A 26,415-nucleotide genomic window follows, 5' to 3' on the forward strand; every position below is an offset into this window, starting at 1 on the left:
GCTTTGACTGGGTCGTGACAATGTCCTTATGATGAAGGACCCCTTCATGACCACAGTTTTAAAACGAAAAACTTACTTTTCATGAACGGGATTCTATTCTTGGCATTACAACCAGTGGCAGACACGAGAGAAACTGGATCATGAAGACGGAACTGCAAAAACTTATCGTCGGCTTATAAATCCTGAATTTGTCTGATTCTGCCTGATAATGCTAGAGTGACTAGGAAGTGGGTTTTACACGAAAGTTGAGAGTCAACAAGGCGTTTGACAGTAATTCAAAAAAGGTGACGTCTTTAATCACATTATTACCCACGGAAGACTCCATTTCGGACAAAGGTTCATGACCAGCGTTGCGGTAAGCTGAAATTGGCTAGAAGGTCGTAGAAGGTTTGCTCTGACCAATATTTTTCTTCCATTATTACGTAACCTGACCGAAATTATGGAACGGTATCCTTCGTTCGCGATTGGGGATAACGTCTCGAAAAGCTAGCGGAAAAAGTTAGCAATTAGTAGTTCACACTTAGATTTCCTAACTTTATAAATGAATGGGTTATATGGAAAGTTACATATTAAGATTGTCTCAAATTCAAGAAAAAGGTGTCAATTTACATGACTTCTGGATTTGGGATTCGGGATGCTAAAGTAGGAAGCATGTCATTCCATCTATTCACAAAGACTATGAGACGATCCACGCAGATTGGATTGAAACAGGAGAGTGATTGGACTGTTCTGTGCGAATCGCTAAATTATCTGTTGATAGTGATCCCGTTAGGATATAGAGCATGGATTTGTTGATGACGACTCCACCTGTAAAAAGCAAACATACAAAGGAAGAGATCTGTGGATTTGAATCCCTTTGCCTTCGACGATAATTGACTATATGAGAGATATCGGAAAGAATCAGAACACTCAAGATACTCTCTCCTGCCACAGTCAAAGGCATTCATTGTGACATTTATTGCCAGGATGTTGATGGGCATGATCGTTCTACAATAAACCAAACCCCGCTTACTTGGAAGGAGAGCACTCCCGCCAGTTGGCATCTGTGCTAAACCCCTATTTTTGGCGAGTAGCAAATTTTCCGCAAATAGCTAAAATAGGTGTTCGCATTTTTCTGAAATGAAATCGTATGCGATCAGAACTTTGATCGTTTGGTCAAGTCAGTAAAGTTTCAGTGGTTGCTGAGAGAGCAGAATCATCTGCAGTGGTCTCGTATGCCGGTTGTCCAAGGAAGGGAGGATCAGTGACCGCGTTGAGAAGATAAGTTGGCGAAAGAATTCCCAGGATATCTTACTCTCTAATGGGATAAAAGACTCCACGACCAGAACCTCTAAGTACTAACTCATTTCAGAGAGAAAGGTTTTAAACTATATGCTCAGATGAATGAAAAGATAAGATTTTATATGTTTTTGTTCCTATGAAATACCAATCGAAGCAATACAGAAAGAAAGGATGTCATGACTCTAGAGAAAACAATAACTCACCTGGTGTTTTGGAAGGTTATTTTGCAGATAATTGATACCAGGGACGTTGAGATGGTCACGATGTGTGACGCATCCTGGATAATTACTTTGGTGAATGCATAGAAATTCTGACGAAAAGGAAGAGCCCCTAACTGGTACATGGCATTTGTGGAAAGAGAGCTTCAAAGATTTGTCGGAAGACCTTTTCATGAAGTTACAAGTGTTCCACCGTCAGTAATGGACACTAAATAGATTGCTTATTATCCCAGTTATGGTAGCACAAACCACAACTGACGACCTAACATAAAGTCTACTTTTACCTTACAAATTCTGAACCAGTTGAGCAGAAGATAATCAATGAAACAGAAGCCTTAGAAAATGACATGGAGAAAATTAAAACATCACATGATAACAACAGTATTTTACAGTCTCCTGGAATTTCCTCATTTGTGGCATGTTAAACACATTGTCAGTTTGAAAACTCACAACTGTACCTAGTCAACATCGTAAAAGTCAATAACAATTTTTATCTGGAAAGTTTTTGATGACATTCAAAGTGCAAGAATTCAACAAACAGGACTGAATATACGTTCGTGAAACTATATCAGTATTCAAGTTTAGAACAACAATATATATTTAATTTAAACGCGCCTTATATGGCCACGTTTACGTCACACGTTTTAGCACAACAAAATCCTCTGGGTATTGCTTGGCTAGTTTGACATTTTTGTTTTTGAGACTGAGCTACGAGCAAGTAACTAAAGAATTTGATTTAATAAGTAAACCGGTTCTGTTTTATTTGTTGTGCCTGGGCACATTCCACGCCAAAATGTCTTTACTATTTCAAACTTCACATGGCGTCCAGATTAATCATTAACCATCGAATAGTTTTTATATTGTGCGGAATAGAAAGGGGAACAATAACTTGGTGCTAGGTATGACAATAGAGCTAAGTGATTCTAATGGAGTGTTGCAATAAATAGTCTTACGCTTCTCCATTCAGAAGTCAACAACTTGTCCTGAATGGGAGTTTTACATACCCGTAATGGCCTACGGAGCCGGTTGAAATACCCTAGACAAATATCCAATCGCTGCAGAAGGAACAATAATTGCTAAATCATTACGATTAACCTGTACTGAACATTGATCACATAATAGGTATAGTTTCCCTATTGTATGTGCAGTTTCATATTTGTGATATTACCACATGTTAAGATATCACTTTATGTGATTCTGATTGGTCCAAATAAGCCCATGAAATTATTGCGCAGTATTATTATTTTTTTTTTGATTGGCTGCGATCTTGGGAAAACTTTTCTTAACTCCTCCTTCTGGAAGTTTTTATTTTCAATAAACATTTTTCGTTGCCATTTTTCGAATCGACTCGCGAAAAGGAATTCGGGAAAAATGGACTCGTCTGCTTCAGTATGGCTAATTTTCTCCCACAGAGGTTTGTTAGGTCATGTATAACATATCGTAACATGAAAAATGGCCAAGACCAAAACAATAATAACAACAAGTAAAACTATGGGTATTGCTTGTATGGGGTTGGGGTTGAAGGAGGCGGAATATCTGTAGCATGGAATCCACCCTATGTTCAAGCGTGGTTTAAATATTAACTTACAGAAGTAAATAACTCACCACTGTTCACAGAAGAATGTGTACATAAACCGGTCTCCAAACTGACAGAAGTTTGTCCAATCACTGCATATTTACGCGGTAAATATGTGATGCAGTTTCGAGTAAAATGAATATTTTTGCATATTTTGTAGTCTCCTGTTCCAAACCAAACACTGCAAATATCCGGTCACAAATACATTACAATAAATATGTGAATTTCTGCAATCCAACAAACCTTCTTTCACATGAATATCGCAATATCAGTGTAATGTTTAGTTGTGAACATGACACTTCAGGGTTATGTAAACATGCATCGTCAGTGCATCAAACAATGCGACATTAGACACACTGCGTGTTCTCTGTTTAAAATTTTTGTCTGTGTAATATATTATGTTTATTCGGAAGGACGCTTGTTTGTTGATCAATAGTTTGCAAGAAAAGTTTAATCTACTTTTAAACATCAATACGAGTTCAGCTTTGGTTGGGTCTACTTTTTATAAATGAAAAGTGTAACGTCTTTCAGAATGACCGAAGTTATTCGTTCTTCTTTCGTTAAAAAAATTTCCACGTAAATAAACACTATGTGGTAACAAGAATTGCAAAAGGGTAATTATTTAATATTCAGTTTATGAAACTCGTTAAATACTGTCCAGATTTTGCCAGCTATGGCTCGTAAAAGCTGGACATTATTCAACTCATTTAATAAATTCAATATTAAATCATTACCCATTTAAGAAATTCAATATTAAATCATTACCCATTTGAGATCCTCTATATCTGATATTAGCTTAAAATGAAAGGCCTTTTAATACAGTGTGACAGATCATGACGTCATACAACAATGACGACTGTATATAGGCTTGATCATGATAGTAATAATCACTCTAACTGCAATTCTATTTTATTCGTGAGAAGTCAGCACATACAGCCCCTACATCTGTAGACTGACAGGAAAAGTATTCACTCTAACTGCAATTGCAATTCTATTTTATTCGTGAGAAATCAGCACATACAGCCCCTACATCTGTAGACTGACAGGAAAAGTATTCACTAGTCTATCATTGTGATGTCCAACCCATCCAATTGCACATTAAACAGGAAACCCGTTGAAGGTAGTATACCGTAACACACTGTATGTTGGTCATTCACAGATACATGACTAGTCATCAGTTAAATTATTCTAGCGAAGACAACATCATCAAACTTTCGGAGACTAAATTTCTAAAAAGGATTATTGGGGCAAACATTGTTGACAATAGATTTGTGTATATGTGTCCCATTTGAGAACTAGTCACACTTTGCCATATATAGATATAACGAAAATATATAATATATACTAATTTTACTGTTCCCAACATTTGCTACATTGTGCTTTTCATACGTACAGAATATTGGTAATGCACATGTAATCAGAAAAACAAGTTTTGGATTTTCAGATATTCTCAGCAGGAGTTGGTATAAGCCAGAAAGGAAAAACTTCTGAGTATCAGATATTCAGATCGAATAGTAATTTAGTAACATTAAATCTTTGACTGGTCACACTTATTTCATTTCTCTGAAAAAGTACTGAATGGGTATTTATTAGTTCAGCGCATCTGGGATGACAATTATAGTATAAATGGTAGCCGTCAATCACATTTGTTTGTATGAGATCTTGGTGCTTATTCACTCAAAGATCTTGGTCTGATTTATCGGACAATTTTTTTTGTCCAGATCTTTTTATGTATAAATGCTAACCAGGAGAGTTTACAATAACAGTACAACGTGTTTGCAAGTGTAAAAAAATAAACAAAATCATAACTTCAATACTAAAAACGTTACTACTGCGAATATGTTGAGACGTAGCAGATTGGATCCTTCCAAAATTGGTTGAAAAATGTAAGTATGATATATAAATAATATAATAAATTTGGAGTAAGTGTATTTGTTTATGGCGCTCTGTTTTAAGGAATTCTTCGACTTTTGTGATTACTTGTTTGATTATGGGAAGTCGGTGCTGGGAATATATTCCTCAACCCGAAATAATTAGCCAATTACTAGGACCAAACGTCACGGAGTGAAGTGTTAGTGAGTTTCCGTTACGCCATGGTTTACTTTTGGGGAATTCAGGCTTACTAAAATCTGGTTGTGTACATTGGTTGTGTGGCTCCAGGTCCAGTATTTATGATTGAAGACTGGCAAATTATACAATGGAATAAACGATAAGGGACTATTCCGTCGTTGACAGGTACCGTTTATATTCCATGGTGACAAATGTGATGCAAGGTTACAGGCGAAATGTGGCTTAAAACCATGATTTGACTGGCCTAAGGTAGCGTAGTAAAAATAGTTCCCTGTAGTAGTTGGTTGAGTAGTATAGTTTTACGGCGTGAAATGCTAATGGTACGTTACGGAAAGTTAATGAAGAGAAACCATGCAGATGTGCGGTTGATAGACAATTGGAAAGTTGTGAGATCTGTGGTATTCTATTTATATGGATAAGTAGGACTTTCCAATTTTCAACAGAAGTTGTATGGGAGTCTTTGGAATCAGGGGAAACTTATGACTTCTAGCGGAATTGCGTCAGGGTTTGACAAGAACAAGTAAACGACTTGGATTGTTTGTTACAAAAACATTTCTGGTGGCAGCGGATTGTTTGTTGCAATAATATAAAGAACGTTTTAATAGAAAATCCTTACACTGACGTAACACGCACACATATATACAGTAAGAGTTCGTTTACAGCACTTATACTTTTAATATCAATTTGAACCTCTCAATTTTACTGTCGTTAGAGAAAGATATATAGTGGAGTTAAAAAGATGAGACCCAAATTCTCGCTCTAAATTTAGCATATTGACTGATACTCAGAAAGAGACAGGATTATATTTTCCTCCAGCCTAACAGTGGGTCAAAAGGTTAAAGCTTATTCCGGTTTAAATTGCATGAAACGTCTGAAAGTGGACACTATCCCTGGATTGAACGCCAGCCAACATTTATCTCGCGTTCTCCACCTTCTAAATCTGTCCCTAATTACAGCTGAAATGAATAAAGCAAGCAAGATTAGACACGCGTGCAATAGCAGTGGCAAGGGAGGGACTGGTACTCATCATATTATGCATTGATGAGGTCATACAGTACAATAAATCCCCATTAGCAAAGTAGTTGCCGCGGTGGCACAGTGGTTAGTGTGCCGAATTCGCGACCACAAAGGTACTGATTCGAAACCTCCCATCGAATGAGTCCATGTAAGCTACGTAAAACACTAAAGCAAACCTATTAACACAAAAAGACAAGGTGGTCATACTGTTATCTGTCACTTCGGTGCTATATCTCTTCTGGTTTCATTGGCGTCATACTTTGTAACAAGCAGGAGTATTAAAAAAATCGTTGGGGATAGAGACCCACAAATTAAAATTTCAGCTGGGATGGTCAATGTTTAATTTTATTGGGATCTGGTAGTATCTACTGTTACAACCGCTAATTGTCATCGGAAATTGCAAAGCAGTTTGCAATAGGGTATTCAATATCTATAGGGATTTGGAGATCATAAGGTCAAGAGACGAATTTGTGATAATCTGCAGGTGAATATTTATTACGAAAAACGGCATCATATGTCCGAGGATAGGGATCCGAGTTAAAACAAAATATTCTAGTGTACATAGTGTTTCTTTGAGAATTGATTATTAAACGGCCAGAAGGCAAACACCACAGGGTGAATGACGTTTATAATTTGTATAAATTGTTTAAAGTTTTACGAAGTGGGTTATTGTCAGATGTGGTAGACAAGCCTAACAATATGGGTTAAGTGTTCCTGTGATGCCAACATGCCATAGGTCAAGGTCGTACGGCTCGTTTACTTTGCGTGTTAATAAGAGCCGATCTGCGACCTACAGCAATGAACACTGTTTGTAAGGGACACTCTTGGAATATATTTATCTCTTTGATCAGGTGTTCTCATAAAATATCTTTCAGTTGATGCCACTAAAACACTCGTGTGTTCATTAATACTTTCAAGACTGGACTACTGTAACTCAATTCTGTCGGGTTCATCTCAATATCTACTCCAAAAACTTCAAAGCGTTTAAACCACAGCTGCTCGGATAATACTTAGAGTACCACGATCAGAGCACATCTCCTCGCTGCTCTGTACCCTACACTGGCTATCCATTCAATCCTGAATCAAACATAAAATTTGTTCTCTGTGCTACGTTTCACTGACGGTCTCCAGTCCAACATACCCATCCGACCTCACCCACGTGTACACACCAGTAAGATACTTACGCTCCTCTTTTGACAATTGTATACTCATTAATACCACTATGAAAATGAAGTCATATGGACAAAGTTCTTTTGCATACCAGGGCCCAGCAACGTGGAATGAATTGCCCACTGAACTTAGACATAAATACACAGTGATCCCATTCAAGAGATTTTTAAAGCTCACTTATTTCGACTGCAAGAACAAACTTACAGACCTAATAATGTTTCCTACCTTAAATATTTTCAGCTTTTGTTTTCTAATTTCATGGTGTTTATTTTTTGTAATCATATCTTTATGTATGTTTTTTTATCTTATAGGTGTTGCCTAATGTTGTAAAGCGATTACTTCTAAAGATTATACAAAGTCCTCATTATTTATTATTAGATGAAATATAAAAGTTTATAAATGTCGACCTTTTAAAATAGGGCTTTATATATATATATATATATATATATATATATATATATATATATATATATATATATATATATATATATATATATATATACTGCAAACAGAATGGAAGAAGGCTGTGTGATACTAAAATACTTTTTGCAAATACGAGTAAATAATATTATCATATAGATTAGAGAATAATTTTTAATTCGTAATCGACGGATATTCGAAGCTAGTTCTGCGGGTAAGGTCTCTTATCCCCTTAACTGCACGCACCAGCCCCTTTACCATATCGACCTTGCATACATTACCACAAAGATGATGCAACATGTGTCCGTTGTTAAAATCATTGTTGTTTAATGATGGATATGCGTTCTTTTTAACAAAAGATGTACTAAATCCTTGTTTAATTAATGTTGTTCATTTCAGAATGCTTCATCAATCAGTTTACGTACCAAGGCACACAATCCAAAACGGAAGGGGGTGTCGAGTGTCAGCGTTGGGATAGTCAGTCACCTCACAGTCACAACTATACGAATCCAGAGGTTTATCCTGAAAAATCGATTGCAGCGGCTGAAAATTATTGCCGTGCCATAGACAAAAGTTATCATGAACCCTGGTGCTTCACTATCGACCCTAATTTGAGATGGGACTACTGTGGAATTCCAAAATGTAACAGATCATGTAAGTAAAAATGTGTAACAGTTTGTTTAGTCCTCTTTATACTTGTTTATTCCTAACTAAACTGTTATGTTTGAATGTAGCCGGTCTCTATTTCTTCTTCAAGTCCGGGTATTCTTTCGAGTACCGAATTCGTGGATGTGACAGACTGTAATGCACATTCAAATTGTTTATTCTTTTATTAGTTTTGTTGCAGTGAATGAACAAATTAATTTACGTACAAGATTTTAACAGTTGTATAATATTTTTACAAGCTCGGCACAGACGTGTCACAGTTTCACATGGGAAAATAATCAACGTGGCCAAAAGTTAGTTCAGTTCCAAGTATTGAAAAATACGGATAATCTAACACTGTACTAGTGTATGGCATTTTAACATCCTATGTTTAATGGCCGCATACATCTGTTTACTCCATTATCAATGTAGCTCCATCTTACATCCTGAATTTTACTAGTGACTATTCTTAAACAAAACTTAAAAAAAAAAACACCTTAGGAGGAACTCAAGGAAGAAGTAACTATTTTCATCTTCAAATGTCACATGTTTCTTCTTTGACGCAAATAGCATCGACTGTATTCCGATTTTATATTGAACGAGATATCAATATAAATACTTTCAATTAAAATAAATAAATAAATAAATAAATAAATAATAAATAAATAAATAAATAAATAAATAAATAAATAAATAAAAATCCTCTGATCGGTGAACCGATAGGATGGCTTTGTTTGTAAAATGAAGAATGTTTTATTGTCGCTTAGTTGAAGCCGTGCGGAAAATAGGATAACATTGTTTCGATTAATCACTTTTAATTAAATGACCATTCCATATTTTGTATTTTAGAAAAAATTGTTTCAAATGCTAGAAGCATTTATGATAGAGTTCCAGGGTACCTTTATTATACTTTTTGATAAACTGCGCAGATCTGTATTGTACTATCTATGGGATATATACATGTCTTTTAAATTGTGCAACTTTTGTACTCCAAGCATATTCCATGTTTCGGACTTAAAGAAGCGCAAGATTTTCTTGTTTCCGTAAAACCTCGAGGTAGTTTTAACATTCATTCTGAGAAGTTAAGGCATATGTTCGATTCCAATATGCATTGAGATACATGCCTCTACAATATCATTTCACGGAAGAGAACATTAGAATATCTAATGATGTACATGTTTTTACAAGCCCAAGTCTCGGAAGAGAACGACGGAGAATATTCAGCTACGGTCTACACAATTTCTGCCTTCAATTCGCGGTTATAGTTCCCAATTTGTTTTGTAATGCGTTTCTTATGTGTAATTTGTCTTACCACTTGAAAAGGTTGAAGAGATTTTTTGTGGGGTTGTTTGATATAATTAGACCGTCATTTCCATGGCCATGCAGGATGGAGAATACACCACCCACTAAATCGTTTATATGACCGTAGCAAAGACTGGTCGGGGAGATGGAGGCATTGAGGGGCTCATTGATGACATTGGTTTCCAACTTAATCAGAAGACACTAGTGGGAAATGAGTAGTAAATGGGGTGAGATTAGCGACAATGGGAATTAGCATTACAGAGACCCCTGGGTCAGATTAGCGACAAGGGAAATTTAACATGGCGAAAAATCGTGGGTCAGATTAGCGACAAGGGAAATTAACATGGAGAAAAACGCTGGGCCACTTTAGGGACAATGGGAATTTAACATAGAGTTTGGGTCTGTCTAGGGAAAAGGGAAATTAACATGGGGAATAGAGTTTGGGCTTTTGGGATTTTTTTTTTTTTTTTTTTTAAAGTTTTTTTAAATTTAAATTTAAATTTAAATTTAAATTTAAAAAAAAGGGGTAGGCAATGGAAAGGCTATCTCTTTTCGAGAAATATGGCTGGCCCTGAAAAGGGCCTTTGGGTTTATGTTAATGTATTCATTAACATAAATGGTACCGCATTGGTCTTCTTCTTGTCCTTAGGCTACGTCTCACTGTTGGTCCGTAAATCAGCACTCTTTTCAGGCATCCTTGTCTTTCTACGTAGATCCTACGTATCCACAGGCTGGTGTTTGTCCTGTGGACAACGGTCCACTTGGATCGGACATACATGGGTATGTCCGTCCGGAACATCATGGAAGACACAAGCGTAGAAGATTGCACATCGGTCCACATCTTGAAGCGACGAGAACAAGTGAATCAATGCACTGAACTGCGCTTATTTATAGGTAGAGGCAGGATTGAAACGGATTGAGTTCATTCACCAATCCAAACACGCGTTACAAAATTCAGTCAGCCCGCATCCAATCCGAAGAGAGTAGTCTGTGACGTCAGTTGGTCTATATAGATTCGCTAGCGCTTGTGTGCAGTCAATCTATGCGACAGTGATTCAACATGACGGAAACTCAGAAAACGATCCATTGGGGTGCACCAGCAGGGGTGACTGCCCAAGGGAACCCAGACTTACTTTCAGAAGAGGTACATTGGGATTTTGTGGATTTTCTTACCTCGCAAGAATTTGTTCCGGAACCTTCGTTACCTTCTTCATTACCGCAAGTGGAGAATTTTAGACAGAGACAGAAAGAAGAATTGGAGAAATTTATGCAACGACAAAAGGAAGCGGAACAAGCTTTTCTCCTACAGCAACAGCAACAGCAACAAGAAGAGGTAAGAAAAAAACAACAGCAACAACAGCAAGAAGAAGTAGCAGCAAAGAAACAAGAGGGTGAAAATCAAACGGCTACGGTACTGTTGGACATTTTAGCGGAGTTAAGAAGTCTGAAACAAATGTATCAGACCTCTTTATCACGACCGAAGAGAATACGACCTTCCCGAGCTAAACACGCCAACCCTGTGACTAAGCCTATCGTACCACCCTTAGTGATTTCAACCCAATCATCAGAAGTAGGCCTTGGCCGTGGCAAAGGCTTAAGGCAGTTAAAGTTGATTGGTTAAACTCACCCCTACACCAAAATAAAAAGGCCCTTTTCAGGGCCACCCACATTTCTCGAAAAGAAATACAATTTCAATTTGCCAATAACTCAAAAATAAACCCCACCCATTTTACCCTTATAGTACGTGTCTGTGTATGAGTGCGTGAGTGTAGCTTCTTATTTTAAAATCAAAACTCAAAGACACTTACCTTATATCATTCATGTATTCTTTTATCCATTTTTTACAATCCAATTCACAATTCACCACAGAACACTTTAATTAAAAGTTCATTGACTTCTTCTTTCTCCTTGTTTAGTCTCTCTGTTTTTTGAATTTCTTCACCGTTTTTTCCTCATTTTCTTCCCTTCTTCTTTTCTTCTCCTGTTTCTTTGCTTCTTTTAAATAGAATTGTCTTCTTTCTTCCTCTTCTTCCTCTGAAGAATCCCTCTCTTCTTTCGAAGAATCCCTCTCTTCTTCCGAAGAATCCCTCTCTTCTTCTGAAGAATCCTTCTTTTCTTCTGACTCCTCTTGTTTCTTTTTTGGGCAATCTGGAGACCAATGTCCTTTTTCTTTACAATAATAACAGGTATCTTGACTTTTGTCTTTTTTAGCCCCTGTTTTTTTTCTTTTTTGACGGTCTGGACACTCTGAAGACCAATGCCCTTTCTTCTGACAGATATAGCAAGTATCTTGACTTTTATCTCGAAAGGAAGGAGAGTAGTCCGTCGGCTGGTCTGAAGAGAATTTTCTAATGACCCCTCGCAAAGCTCTGACGAAACGTTCCATCTGGGTAGTCTCTTCCATCGTTCTCCTCGGTTTGAGAGTGAAATGAATAGTGAAAGGACAAGACACACCCTTTTTATATACGCTGGTTTGCCAAGACTATAAATTAGTCTGTGGTGTTTAAACTTGAGTCATTTGACGTTTTGCACTCAAGATGAAACGATCCCATTCATTCGAGAAGAAAGAAGAAGAAGAAGAAAGTAAGAGGCAGAAACGTGATCTATCGCCTCGTACCAGGGCCGAAATCTTGGCACAAATTCATGCCAGTGATTTTGAAGAGGACATGAGTGAACCAGAATCCGAACCCTCTAAACCAAGTTCACCACCCTTAGTCAACCCTGAAAAGTACTATTCCATTCGAGAGACGGAAAAGCGCTCCTCTAGAAAATTTAGAACCACGGCTTACACCTACACGGTGAAGTTTAAAGATTTCAAGGCCGACGTACCCTTGGAGAAAGCAGAAGGGTTTATCACCGAGATGTGGGATTCTTTGCTCACCGCACTCAAGCGACAATGTCAAGCCAAAGAAGACGATCGCTTGACACTATCCATAGATCACGACGGTTTGAAATCCCCTGTTTGGATCGAGTTTAGCAGACCCGCAGAACTGACCCCTTCCAAAGTCATGGACAAGATACAACAGGTGCAACAATCTAATGACCAGTTTGACATCACCGATGGTAAAGCCACACTGAAAATGGCCCATGTCTCTCCTCCTCAAGGAACTGGATGCAAAAAGATGTTATTGGTGGACGACCTTCGCAACACCAAAAAGAGTCTCGTCCGAATTAACAACCCTCAAGACCAGATGTGTTTAGCCCGTGCCATCGTGGTGGGACGAACCTATGCCAACAAGAACGACACGGTAGAATGGAAAAGAACCTGGAAAACTATTCAACGATGCGATCGAGCCAAACAACGAAATGAAGCAGAACTCCTGTTGCAACAAGCCGGACTGTCCAAAGACACACCCTGTGGCATTCCTGAGATGCAAAAATTGCAAGATGCCCTAGCTCCACGCTACACCTTGAAAGTGCACCCTCAAGAAATGCGTGGAACTCTGTTGTTTCGAGGCCAAGATTTTAAGGACGGAAAATACATTCATGTCTATCATCACGATGACCATTTCGATACCATTACCAGTATCACTGGATTCCTGGGATACAGTTATTATTGTGAGAAATGTGACTATGGTTATAACAATCGAGAGCAACACAAGCATTGTGGAATGAAATGCCCAGGATGTTTGGCCTCTCCACCCTGTCTGAGCGAAGGACCAGTGCCTTGTTCCACTTGTTTGCGCACGTTTGTCAGTCCTACCTGTTACCAGCAACATCTGAAGACGCAAGGTTCACAGCAGAAATGTGCTTGTCAACTCTTGAGATTGTGCCCTACGTGTAGATAAGGCATACGTACCAATAGTACCAAGGCACACGTATGTTCAGGAAAAAAAAAATGTCACATTTGTCATCACATCGTGGACTTGGAACACCAATGCTACGTGCAAAAATACCAACCCCCACCAGAGAAAGAGGACGGTCACAAGAAGAAAGGCAATTTCATCTTTTTCGATTTCGAATGCATGCAAGAGACTGGCATTCACATTCTTAATTTCTGCGTGGCTCATCGAGCGTGCGAGAAGTGCATTCAAGAACCTATCTTCAGTCATTGCCCTCACTGCAGCAAGATTCCTGGAGGACGTGAAAAAATCTTTCGGGGACCAAACACGTTAGCCGATTTTGCCCGATGGGTCTTAGACCCCATCGACAAGACGTGGAGCCAAGAGGACATCGAACGTTACGGAGATTGTCATCGTCATGCCACGGTGATGGCTCACAATTTCTCCGGATACGATGGACAGTTTCTTCTCAGATACTATACGGAACAAGGCACCGAACGTCCTAAAGTCACTTTGAACGGAGCCAAAATCATTTTCATGCAAGTGGGACAAGTACAGTTTAAAGATTCGATGAGTTACTTGGCCATGCCTTTGAGCCGAATGCCTAAAACGTTTGGAATGACAGAAATGGCTAAAGGGTACTTTCCACACTTTTTCAATACGGAAGCCAATCAACATGCCGTTCTACCCCATTTGCCTGAGGTTCACTATTACGACCCCGACAACATGCGTACCGAACAACGAGAAGCTTTCTACGCTTGGTACCAGGCTCACGCCTCGGACCCTTTCGACTTTCAGGAAGAAATGCTAAAGTATTGTCGTTCCGACGTGGACATTTTACGGCGTTGCTGTGGAAAATTTCGAGAACTGTTCATGGAACACGGAGGGGTCGATTCTTTGAAAGAAGCTTGCACCATTGCCAAAGCGTGTTCCTTAGTGTACCGCCAACGATTCATGCCTGAAAACACCGTGGCTGTCATCAGTCCTCAAACGACCCGCTATGTCAAGCGTCAATACTCGGTCAAAGCCCTACGTTGGTTACATTACTTGTGCGACAAGGAAGACAAATGGATTCAGCATGCCCGCAACGGAGGAGGCGAAAAGACCATCGGAACGTATTCGGTCGATGGCTGGGACTTAGAAAACCCCAAGATCGTGTACGAGTTTAACGGTTGCTTATTTCACGGATGTCCCGTCTGCTACCCTGACCGTGACACTAAAAATCAGTTTTTGCAACGAACCATGGAAGACTTGTACCAGGACACTTGTCAGCGACGCCTAAAGTTGGAACAGCAAGGATACCAAGTGGTGGAAATGTGGGAACACGAGTATGATCACGGTTTGAAAACCGATCCCGAGTTTAAACGCCTCGTGGAAAGTTACCAGTTCATGGACCCGCTGAACCCGAGGGATAGTTTGTACGGAGGAAGGACCAATGCCACCTGTTTGCTGTACCAAGCGGACGAAGAGAAAGGAGAAGAAATCAAATACTTGGACGTGTGTTCGCTGTATCCCTACGTGTGCAAATATTGTCGCTTTCCTGTAGGGCACCCACAATTGCTGACGGAACACATCGACCTGAAAAACATTCGACAATACGAAGGCTTGATCAAGTGTAAAGTTTTGCCTCCCACGAACCTATACCATCCCGTCTTACCTCACCATTGTCAAGGCAAACTGATGTTTCCCTTGTGCCGTACTTGTGCCGAAACGTGCAACCAGGACCAACCTTGCCATCACAGCCAGGAAGAACGTGCCTTGACGGGAACCTGGGTCAGCGTGGAATTGTTCAAAGCTCTGGACATGGCATACCAACTGTTAGAAGTGTACGAAATTTGCCACTTTCCCAAGACACAACAGTACCACAAGGGTGACCCTACTCAGAAAGGCATTTTCGCCGACTACGTGGATGCCTTTTTGAAACTGAAACAAGAAGCCAGCGGCTATCCTTCCTGGTGTCACACTCCCGAAGACCAAATACAATTCAAAGAGAAATACTATGCACAAGAAGGCATCTCTTTAGACCACATCGAAAAAAACGAAGGCAGGCGATCGCTTGCCAAAGTGATGTTAAATTGCTTGTGGGGTAAAATGGCACAACGACCGTGTTTACCCAAGACGGAATATTTGACAGAACCTTCCCGCTACTTCCAGATGATTCACGACAAAACCAAATACATGAAACACGTGGACGTCGTTCGAGAGGATTTGATCTTGGTCAATTACGAAGAAGATCTGGACTTTGTACAAGACGACCCTTTTGGAAATGTCATCATTGCGGCTTACGTGACAGCTCATGCTCGCTTAAAATTGTACGAAGCTTTAGAACTGTTAGAAGAACGCGTCCTGTACTTTGACACGGACAGTTGCATTTACATCCATCACCCGATTCAACAGCACCCTGACATCGAAGGAGACCGTTTAGGAGCCTGGACAGACGAGCATCCCGACGACAAGATTCTAAGTTTCGTCAGTGGTGGTCCCAAAAATTACGGCTACGAATACCGGGACAAACAAGGAGAAGTGCACACGACGTGCAAAGTGAAAGGACTGACTCTGAATCATCGTACCAGTCGAGTGGTCAACTTTGGGGTATTGAAAGAAGCCTTGCAATCGGGAGAGGATGGAAACTTTAAAGTGACCACCTATCAACCGAACAAGATTGTACGTTTACCCACTCACCACATCGTCAGTCGACCCTTGGAAAAAGTCTATCAAATTGTATACCAGAAGCGAGTGCGACTTCCCAATCACTTCACCTTACCGTACGGTCACGTCGGTATTGGTCTGTATATGAAAAGGAACCCTAGGCAAGATCGATAGTTCATTGTTCATTGAAGTAACTTACCATGTCGTTGACAAAGAAAAAACCAAATTGGTTAGGAGTCAAATGTTGGACATCACCGAGACCAGGGTTTTGAGGCTTGGACACAAGAGGTGGCCCAGTATGCACGAGAGTTATTCAAGGAAAAAAGTTACTTTTCAACCTGTGTTAGTGACGGTGCCAGAATAACCCGTCACCCAGGGCAGGACTGTCGTGGACAGGCCTGAAAGACCCTTTCGGGAGGACACTTGTGTGACCTTACCCCTACTAAAGAACTGGTTAGAACTTTACCCAAAACATGTTGTACAGACACTTGTGTTTATTCCACGTTCATGGTTATCATGTGCCTTTTATTCTTGTACTTAAGCCTTTGGCTTTTATGCATTTTTGTCTTTCGTATTCATGTTTGAAACATTCAATAAACGTGTTCTGAAAAAGTATATAAACTCTTGTCTTGTTTGTTTTTCGTGTCACAAGTGACATTTCTCACACCATGGCTACCTCTGCTGTCTCTGCTCCCTCTTCCTCTACTGTCAAAGCCATCGACGAACACTTAGATTGTGCCAGTTGGGAGGCTTTGTATCTTCGCCATCCCTTTAACATGCTCATTGCTGGACCTAGCGGTTCAGGCAAAACCGAATTCGTCAAACGTTTGATCGAACATAAACATCATTTGATCGATCGGCCCCCTCAACGAATCGTGTGGTGTTACAAAGAGTGGCAATCGGCGTACAGCCTCTTGCGAGAAAGTCAAGGCGATTCCATCGTGTTTGTGGAAGGCATTCCTAAAGAAGACGACGGCATCGTCTCTGACTCCCGTCTAACCCATTTGGTCATTTTCGACGACATGTTAGGAGAAGACGAAGAAGAAATTAAACTGTGGTTCACGCGCAAAGGGCATCACCGTAATGCCAGTGTCGTTTACATCACCCAAAATTTGTTTCAACAAAGTAAAGCCCATCGCACCATCAGTCTCAATGCGCATTACGTGGTCTTGTTTAAAAGCCCTCGAGATAAATCGCAAGTGCAAGTCTTAGCCAAACAGTTAGGAACGCCTTGGCTGACTCAGGCGTACGACGATGCCACTCAAACTCCACACGCCTATTTACTCGTCGATTTGAAACCTACGACTCCTGAGGATTTGCGATTTCGTACCCACTTGTTTCACCACTGGTGCCAAGACGGAGGGCCTGTCCTGTACACGTCTCCGTCCTCGACTTCATTTCACTCCCCATAAAAAAAATCTATAAAAACCTCAGACCCTTTTTCGTCTGTCTCACTCTCAGTGCGAACATGACGTCCCTTCAGTCGCATCTTCCCGTCAAATTGATTCGTGCCTTGTATGGCATCAGTCGAAAAAAAGATCCACAAACACGAGCTCGTGTCTTAGAAGCTAGTCTCAAAGAAGTCTTACGATGGTTCACGGTGACGGCACGTCAATTACTCCAAGGAATCATTCAGATTCCTCATCAAACCAAACGCTTTTTCGATCGAAACAAAGTCGCTTTGGTCCAACTGGCCGATCCCCGCATCGACACTCAAACCAAAAAACAAATCATTTTGAAACCTGGAGGGAGCGGTACTCTAGGAGGGGTCATCATTCGCTCACTCTTAAGATGGGATCCTAATACCCCCAAAGTTATACCCAAGACAAAAGTCCAACGAAGTCCCAAGAAGAAAAAGACCAGGTCCCCAAGGAGAACTTCTCCATTGGCAGGACCCTCCTCTGACCAGACACCACCCCGGAAAAAGAAAAGAAGCCCCCAGAAAAAGAAAAGTCCACAGAAAACTAGTCGCAAGAGAGGCACTTCGGCCAGGACGCAACCTTACACTCGCAAACCACGACCTGCCACGGCGGTGACTGCGTCTCCGGCAGCTTCACGTTTGTCCACTTCTCCGTTAATGACACCCAGAACTGAAGAGTACTTGGAGACGTTGATCACACCAAGAACTTCTCCGTTGATGACCCCCAAAAGAACTTCCCCAGTGGCAGGACCTTCCAATTTAGTGGCAGTGGCTGCTGCTCACAAAGTACCTTCTCCCAAAATCAAAGTTCAAGAAAGATCGGGCATGTTACAAAGTTTACTGGATTTGTCCAAGCAAGAACTGGCTCGATTTAGTCCGTTGCGTACCCCTGCACGACGTGTCATGCCTGTCCTCAAACTGATACGACGTCAAGACAATCAGTGGCGACGCGTTCCAGTATAAAAAAGGCCTGTGACCAAGTCGGGTATCAGTGTTTTTTCGGTGCTCCTGAAGACTCAAAGATGTCACCCTCCAGAAAACCCCAAGGAAAGAAAAGGAAAGGACTGCCACCACGTTTAGCCAAACATGGGGACATGTTATCTGTCCTGTCCAAAGCTTCTCCACCCCTACGAAAAAAACTCATTCAAACGGCCTCCAAAGAGGTCATCGATACCGTGTGCGAATGTTGTTTGAACGTTTTGAAAGGCACGATCCCTTTGTCCAAACACCAGAAACAATGCTTAAGCAAACATCGTCACGTTCTTCGCCAAATGGTTCGAAAGAAAATTCCCATTCGTCAAAAAAAGAAGATGTTAGTGCAACGTGGAGGTATTTTACCTCTCTTGTTAGGCCCCATACTGAAAGGAGTCTTGGGAACCATGTTGGGAGGACTGGTGGGAGCAAGATAAAAAGGCCTTCGGAAGTCCCAAGATCTCAGAATCGACCCCTGACAACCCCATGGAAGGACGAAAACTAGCTTTAGTGCCTTACAAACGATGGATGGAATACGATCGGTGGCAAGAACAACGCACCCCGCATTTACCTCCCATACCCCATTTGAGCGAGATGTCCCAGTTACAACACGAATTGCAGTCCTTGATGGATCGCCAAGATTTGTCCGAAACAGAAAAATCGCAAAAGTACGGTCAACTCTTGCAACGACTGCAACTCTTTCACCAGAAAGCTTTAGACGAAACAGCTCTACCCACTCTGAAAGATTTTAGGACCTTGATGAAAAGTCCAGCACCATCACCAGTACCAGTACCAGTACCAGTACCACCAGTACCCGTGACCAAGACAGAAAAAGGAGAAGAAGAGGAAGGGTTTCAAACTCCACCAGAAAAAGTACGCAAGTTAACAACACCACCTACCTCCAGAATTGGATGGATTAAAAAGATGATGGCCACCCCTTCTTCCTCACAAGAGAAAAAGCAAGTGAAGACAGAAGTGAAGACAGAAGTGAAACAAGAACCGATATCCCCCGCTCAGACATCCTTCTCCTCTTCGACACCTATTGCTGGCCGCACACGCAAAGCATTGCAATCCAAGAAAATACCCCAAGAGAAAAAGAGTAGCATCCTCCAAGAGTGGGTGTCTTATTAACACACCAACCAACACAAAAAAAATGGAAAAAGTCTTAGCCAGCATTTACTACGATCCCTCCCATCCTGCAGGTTACGCAGGAGTTCAAAAATTGTATCGTGCTGCCAAAACGCGACTGAAAAGTCTCCGTTTACCTCAAGTGCAACGATGGTTACAAGAACAAGCTACCTACACTTTACACAAACCCATTCGACGCAAGTTTGCCAGAAGTCGCACCCGAGTGGAAGGCATCGATCATCAATGGCAAGCCGATTTAGCCGATGTCTCTCATTTGGCCAGCTACAATCGTGGCTACAAATATTTGTTTTGTGTCATCGACGTCTTTTCCAAATTTGCCTGGGTCGTGCCCTTGACTTCCAAATCGAGCAGCGAGTTAGTGCGAGCCCTGCAACGGGTGTTGAAACAAAGCGGTCGTCACCCTCTTCGATGGCAAACGGACAAAGGCACCGAATTTCTGAACCAAGCTTTCCAAAAAGAATTAAAGAAACGTGACATTCATTTTTTTACCACCGAGAATCCCGAAACCAAAGCCAGCATCGTGGAACGTTTTCAACGCACTTTGAAAGAACGCATGTAGAAATATTTTACGCATCACCACACTCTGAAGTACATCGACATCTTACCGCACCTGGTGCAAGCGTACAACCAATCTTACCATCGAAGCATCGGACGTGCCCCTCAAGACGTGACTCCCGACAACGAAGTGTTGGTGTTTGAGCGTCTGTTTGGTACGTCCCCGACGAGGGCTGTCCCCGAGAAAAGTGGAATGTTGGCCGTAGGAGATTGGGTGGGCATTGGCAAAACCAAACGCACTTTCGACAAAGGTTACTTACCTAACTGGACGACCGAATTGTTTCGCGTCACTGGACGAGTGCATGGCCGTCATCCTGCCGTCTATAAATTGGAAGACATGAACGGAGAAGTGCTCAAAGGAACGTTTTATTTGCCCGAGTTACAACGTGTCACCAAAAAAGAAGACGACGTGTACGACATCGAAAGCATTCTCGAACGCAGAACCCGTAAAGTGGGCAAACGACGTGTCAAAGAAGTCAAAGTACGTTGGAAAGGATATCCACCCAGTTTTGATTCTTGGATCGACGCTTCGCAAGTCATCGACTATAAAAAGAAGTGACCATCATGCCCTTTCACACAGCAGACGCAGCTACGTCGACCACTCCTCCTTCACCTAGTTCTTCTGTGCAAGATTTACAAAAACAACCCTTGTGGGTGTGGTGTGGAGAACGTGTGCCTAAAACGCAAATCGTCTTTTTCTGCCAAATCTTCGTGGTGTATTGTGTCATCGGGGCAGCCATTGCCAATTTGAGTTTGCAACAAGGAGACAAACAATTGTGGACCATTTTATTGAGCAGTTGCATCGGTTACCTGCTTCCTAATCCCTCCCTGAAATTCTCCTCGAACGGGAACCCCGGGAACCTTGTGTCCACTGCCAGTGCCAGTCACCACTTCAACCACAATCAGAACCCCATTTTAGACGGAGACACGCCTCTGACGTCCAGTAATATCCCCTCGGACAGCCACAGAACTCTGGAATTATGAGTCACCAAAACCAATTTTACTTAACTTTACCCAGTGACAGTTCCATGGAGGTGTTTCCCAAGAACACGTTGTGCTGTTACACGGCCAAATTACCTCAAGCCATCCAGTTAGATCACGAAGCCCATTGGGAAGTGGCTTTAGTAGAAATGATTCACCCGACCCAAGTCCTCAATGTCCTTCCCAATCAAAATTTTTTTGATGTGGAAGTTCATGACGAGCAAATGCAACAGTGGATGGATAGCAATGTCAAATATGACAAGAAAACCCGTACACAAAAGTACACCACCTATCACTTGTTCATTCCCCCAGGCTATTATTTTAGTGGTCAACATTTGGTCAGCACCATAGCCTCCAGGTTTAATGTCGTGTTTCTGAAAGCTTTGGAGATTGTCAACAAAAGTGTCACCATGGAGTACCACAAAACAGCTCGTCGCTTCTTGATGAAATTTGAACGAAGTAAAATCGTGTCCATTTTATTTTGTCCTGAATTGTTTGACATGTTGGGCGGAGACATGGACATGAGAAAGGCCATGCTCAAGAAAAACGAATTACCCATCGTTTACGACAACGAGTCTTTTAGCAAGTTATTTCGTGCCCCGGTAGAACTGAACCAAGGACTGAATTTGATGTTCGTGTATTCCGATGTGGTGGAGTACAACGTGGTGGGACACACCTCCGTACCGTTACTGCGTGTCATTCCTTTCAAAGTAGATTCTGCCACGAACGCTGACGAGGAAGGTGGAAACACTTACCACGTCCACCGCGAATTTGTACATCCTCACTATTTGCCTGTCAGTAAGTCGTATTTGGACACGGTCAACATTGCTATAAAAGGAGATCTGGGACAAAATATTCCATTCACCAAAGGAAAAGTCACGGTGAAACTCCATTTTCGAAAACGGTTCTCTCACGACTCGTAAGTAAGTCATGTATCCAGTGTACCGAGGGGTTGCTCGACAGCGAGGACACGGCTTAGGAGACATGTTAAAATCGGCCTTTCGTTCGGTGGCCCCGGTGTTGAAACCGATGGTGACACGCGGATTGCACGCCTTGAAAGATGCGGCACTGACGCAAGGCAAAGAATTTCTCCAAAATGTCATCATCGACAAACAAAACCCTAAAGAAGCCTTCATGAGGGCAGGCAAAAATGTCTTGCTGCAAACGGGCAAAGACATTTTAGGCCAACGAGAAACACCTATAAATGCCCTGCACGCTACCGAGTCAGGCATTCAGCAAGGACAAGGGAGAAAGAGACGACGAAGAAAACACCCTTTCACCAGACTTCAAGCGAGAAAGGCCAAGAAAAGAAGAACCGTTCGAGACTTAGACGTTTTCGATTATTGAGAAAAGAGACAAAAAATGATGCACCGAGAATCTTGCGCTTGTTCCAAGACGGAACTGGACCTGTTTGCCATGCCCCCTACCATGATGACGATGCAAGAATCCCAGTGGGTGGAATTTCACCCCGTCTCCTCACTGACCGATTCCGCTCCCATCGAGTTTGAAATCAAAGGACAGCCCGAAGATTACATCGATCTGAATAGCAGTTACTTGTACCTGAAAGTCAAAATTCTAGATAAGACTGGAGGTGCTATAGACGATGAAGCAGTAGCTCCCGTCAACAATTTCATGCATTCCTTGTTCAGTGGAGTGGACTTGTACTTGAATAACAAACTGGTCAGTAGCAGCATGGATACTTACCCTTATCGTGCCTACCTGGAAAATCTCTTGACGTACGGAATAGATGCCAAGAACACTCATCTCAATGCCTGTGTGGTATGGGACGCTGACGAACCTACCAAGTTTGAAATATTGGAAACTGATGAAAAGAAAGACAACAATGATGGATTTGTAGAACGAAGAAAGAGAATCACGGGAGCCGACACAAGTTTAGAACTGATGGATCGTTTGCATTTGGACATGTGGTTGCAAGAAAAGTATTTGCTGAACGGGGTGGATGTCCGCCTGAGACTGAATCGTAGCAGTGCCGCTTTCCATTTGATGGCTGATAGTGACGGTTACAAAACCAAAATCCTAGAAGCCAGACTCTACGTACGCCGTGTGGAAGTGTTACCTAAAGTGGGAAACGACATCAGTCAGACGTTGAGTAGAACGACCGCCAAGTATCCCATACGACGCGTGGAAGTGAAAACCTTCACCATTCCCAAGGGACAGCGATCCATGATCGAAGATCATCTGTTCCAAGGACAGTTACCCAAACGTTTGATCGTTGGTATCGTCGAGAATACAGCCTTCAACGGAGCTGCCGAAAAAAATCCTTTCTACTTTCAACACTTTGGCGTGTCCAAAATCGAAGTCAGTCGCGATGGCAAGACCTTGTGTACCCGACCTTTCGAACCTGACTTTACCAAGAAGAATTACTTGAGATCGTACTTGTCCCTGTACGAAGCCACCGGACAGTTAGGAACCAATACCAGTCACGGTATTACGTACGAGGATTATGCAGGAGGCTACGCTTTGTGGGCTTTCGATTTCACTCCAGACCAAGGCAGCGACGAGGGACATTTCCACCCTATAAAATCCGGCCAGATTCGTGTGGAAATTCAGTTTAAAGACCGAGACCCTGATGAAACGGTGAACGTCATCCTGTATGCAGAATTCGATAATACGATAGAAATCAACAGTTTGAGAGAAGTCATCCTAGATTACTAGAAACCATGGAAGACTGTTATCCCTCTTTACCTAGTGGAGAAACTTTTAGTGTTGGATTATTGTTAAAAAATGTTAGAGTTCTTGTTGTTTAGTGTTAAGTGATTTTTGAATAAAAAATGTTGTGTTTTGAAAAAATTGTTTGATGTTATATTGTTGGATTATTGTTAAAAATGTTAGAGTTGTTGTTTAGTGTTAAGTGATTTTTGAATAAAAAATGTTGTGTTTTGAAAAAAAATGCCTTTGTCTTTTGTTTAGCTATAAGAATGTTGGGTTGATGCTCTTTCATTTCTTACTATCCCTCTCATGACACTCACTAAACGTTGCGACTCAAAAACCGTGTGGGGGATGTTTTCCTTCACGTCCGCGCTTTAACTTTAAGAACCGGGTTGTTTCCAGTCTAACCATCCATTGTCGACTCATCCTCCTAAGAAGATGTGCTCCAAACTAGCTAAACTCAACGAAGCCTACGTGAATTTGCATAGGGTCAGACACAGTCTGATACCGAAGCCAGAAGAAATAAAGAATGTGAGAATGTTAAAAATCACTGAAGACCTGATAGAAGAGCTCTTCAGAGAAGAAATGAACAGGGAAAAAGAAGAATGGACAGAGAAGTACAGACTTCAGAGACAGCAGCAACAACAACAACAAGAGCAACAGCAGCAGCAACCTGAACCTGACAGGAGCTTTGTCGATTGCCGTATCGACACCAAAGAGTTCTTCTTTTCTTTCCGAAGAAGCAGACCTATCGCCAGAAAGTCTATCCTCAGAGGACATCGCATTCTTAGAAACTAAGAAAAAGAATGCCATAGCAAACAAAAAAAAACAGCCCTTTTCAGAGCTACCCCAATACTCTAGAAAAGAAATAACGATCGATTTGCCAATGTGTAGGTAGAGTAGTGTGAAAATAAACACTAACTCTTTTTTAAAAAATGTGAGGGTATGTGTTTGTGTGTTAGTAAGTGCTTAAGTAAGTTGGTATGAATAGTAGATTAAAATCATGTTTTTTTTTGGTGTTTGAGGTGTATATTTGGAGTTAGATTGGATTGCTTTGCGTATGTGGATAGTCTAATGAAGTGATTTATAAAAATTTTTAAAATAGTGATGGGTAGCATAAAAAAGTGAGTGAGTGTTTCTTTTAGGTCCGCGCGTTGTTGTTTTTGGTCATGATGTAGGTAACATCAATTTTATGTTTTTTAGGGGGATGTTTTCCTTCACGTCCGCGCTTTCAGTATAAATTGAAACTCGCTGGGCAGTCTAGTTACCTTTGTTGATTGATGAACACCAAAAATGAACACGAGACTGTCTAAACTGTTGGAACTTCATGTGCATCTGGAATATGCCAGGCGCCTGTTGAATGAACTGGCCGCGGAAGCCATTGTGGAGGAGGGAAGGATAAGAGAGGAGGAGGAAAGAAGAAAAAAAGAAGAGGAGGAGAGAAGATATAAAGAAGAAGAAGAAGAGGAAAGAAGATACAAAGAGGAGGAGAGAAGAAACAAAGAAGAGGAGGAGGAGAAGGAAAAGAAGAGAAGAAGAATAAATTTCAGAATCCCAGAGAGCGAAAATTGGGATTCTGAAGCGACATATCCTGCCTCTGCTCTCTCCCCCAAAAAAGTAAAAAGTAACTGGGGGATAAGATGTGTATGTGGCGCCAGGTCTGGAAGGTGCCACCATTAACCAGGTGTCCATGAAGTTCCAAAAAACAGCCCTTTTCAGGGCTACCCAATACTCTAGAAAAGAAATAACCATCAATTTGCCAATGTGTAGGTAGAGTAGTGTGAATATAAACACTAACTCTTTTCTAAGATAGTGTGAGGGTATGTGTTTGTGTGTTGGTGCTTGTAAGAGCTAAGGTATGTTTGTGTGAATAGTAGATTATGGGTTTCTTTATTGTTTCTTAGCGTATGTGGAGAGTATAGTTTGGGTTTTGTAAGCGCTCACGTACGATTGTGTGGATATTAGATTATGGATTTTGTTTATTGTTTCTTAGCGTATGTGTTTGTGTGTTTGTGTTTGTGTGTTTGTGTTTGTACCCGCTCACGTACGATTGTGTGGATAGTAGATTATGGGTTTGTTTATTGTTTCTTAGCGTATGTGGAGAGTATAGTTTGGGTTTTGTAACCGCTCACGTACGATTGTGTGGATAGTATATTATGGATTTGTTTATTGTTTCTTAGCGTATGTGTTTGTGTGTTTGTGTTTGTGTGTCTGTGTTTGTGTGTTTGTGTTTGTACCCGCTCATTGAGTCATCCACCCTTGTGTCTTCCATGATGTTTAGGACGGACATGCTCATGTATGTCAGGTCCAAGTGGACTGTTGTTGATAGGACAGATACTAGTCAATGGATGAGGAGAGTTTACATAGAAAGACAAGGATGTCTCAAGAGGGTACTTGTGTATGGACCGGCAGTTAGAAGGAGTTTAAGAAGAAGATGTGACAGATGCCATCTATGTTAATATTAATATTAACATAAATCCAAAGGCCCTTTTCAGGGCCAGCCATATTTCTCGAAAAGAGATAGCCTTTCCATTGCCT

General features: G+C 41.3%; 1 protein-coding gene across 2 annotated transcripts in view; it reads left to right on the plus strand.

Annotated features, from left to right (window-relative positions):
* Positions 1 to 26,415, plus strand: part of LOC149801066 (plasminogen-like) — a 60,609-nt gene that overhangs the window by 27,989 nt on the left and 6,205 nt on the right. For both annotated transcript variants that reach the window (XM_089955101.1, XM_089955100.1), the window contains one exon: positions 8,152 to 8,406. In XM_089955101.1, the coding sequence (XP_089811227.1) occupies positions 8,152 to 8,406 (255 nt within the window). The remainder of the gene's footprint in view (positions 1 to 8,151; positions 8,407 to 26,415) is intronic.

Source organism: Sinohyriopsis cumingii, chromosome 4, assembly GCF_028554795.1.
Source record: "Sinohyriopsis cumingii isolate HCF-2022 chromosome 4, ASM2855479v2, whole genome shotgun sequence".
Lineage (NCBI taxonomy): Eukaryota > Metazoa > Mollusca > Bivalvia > Unionida > Unionidae > Sinohyriopsis > Sinohyriopsis cumingii.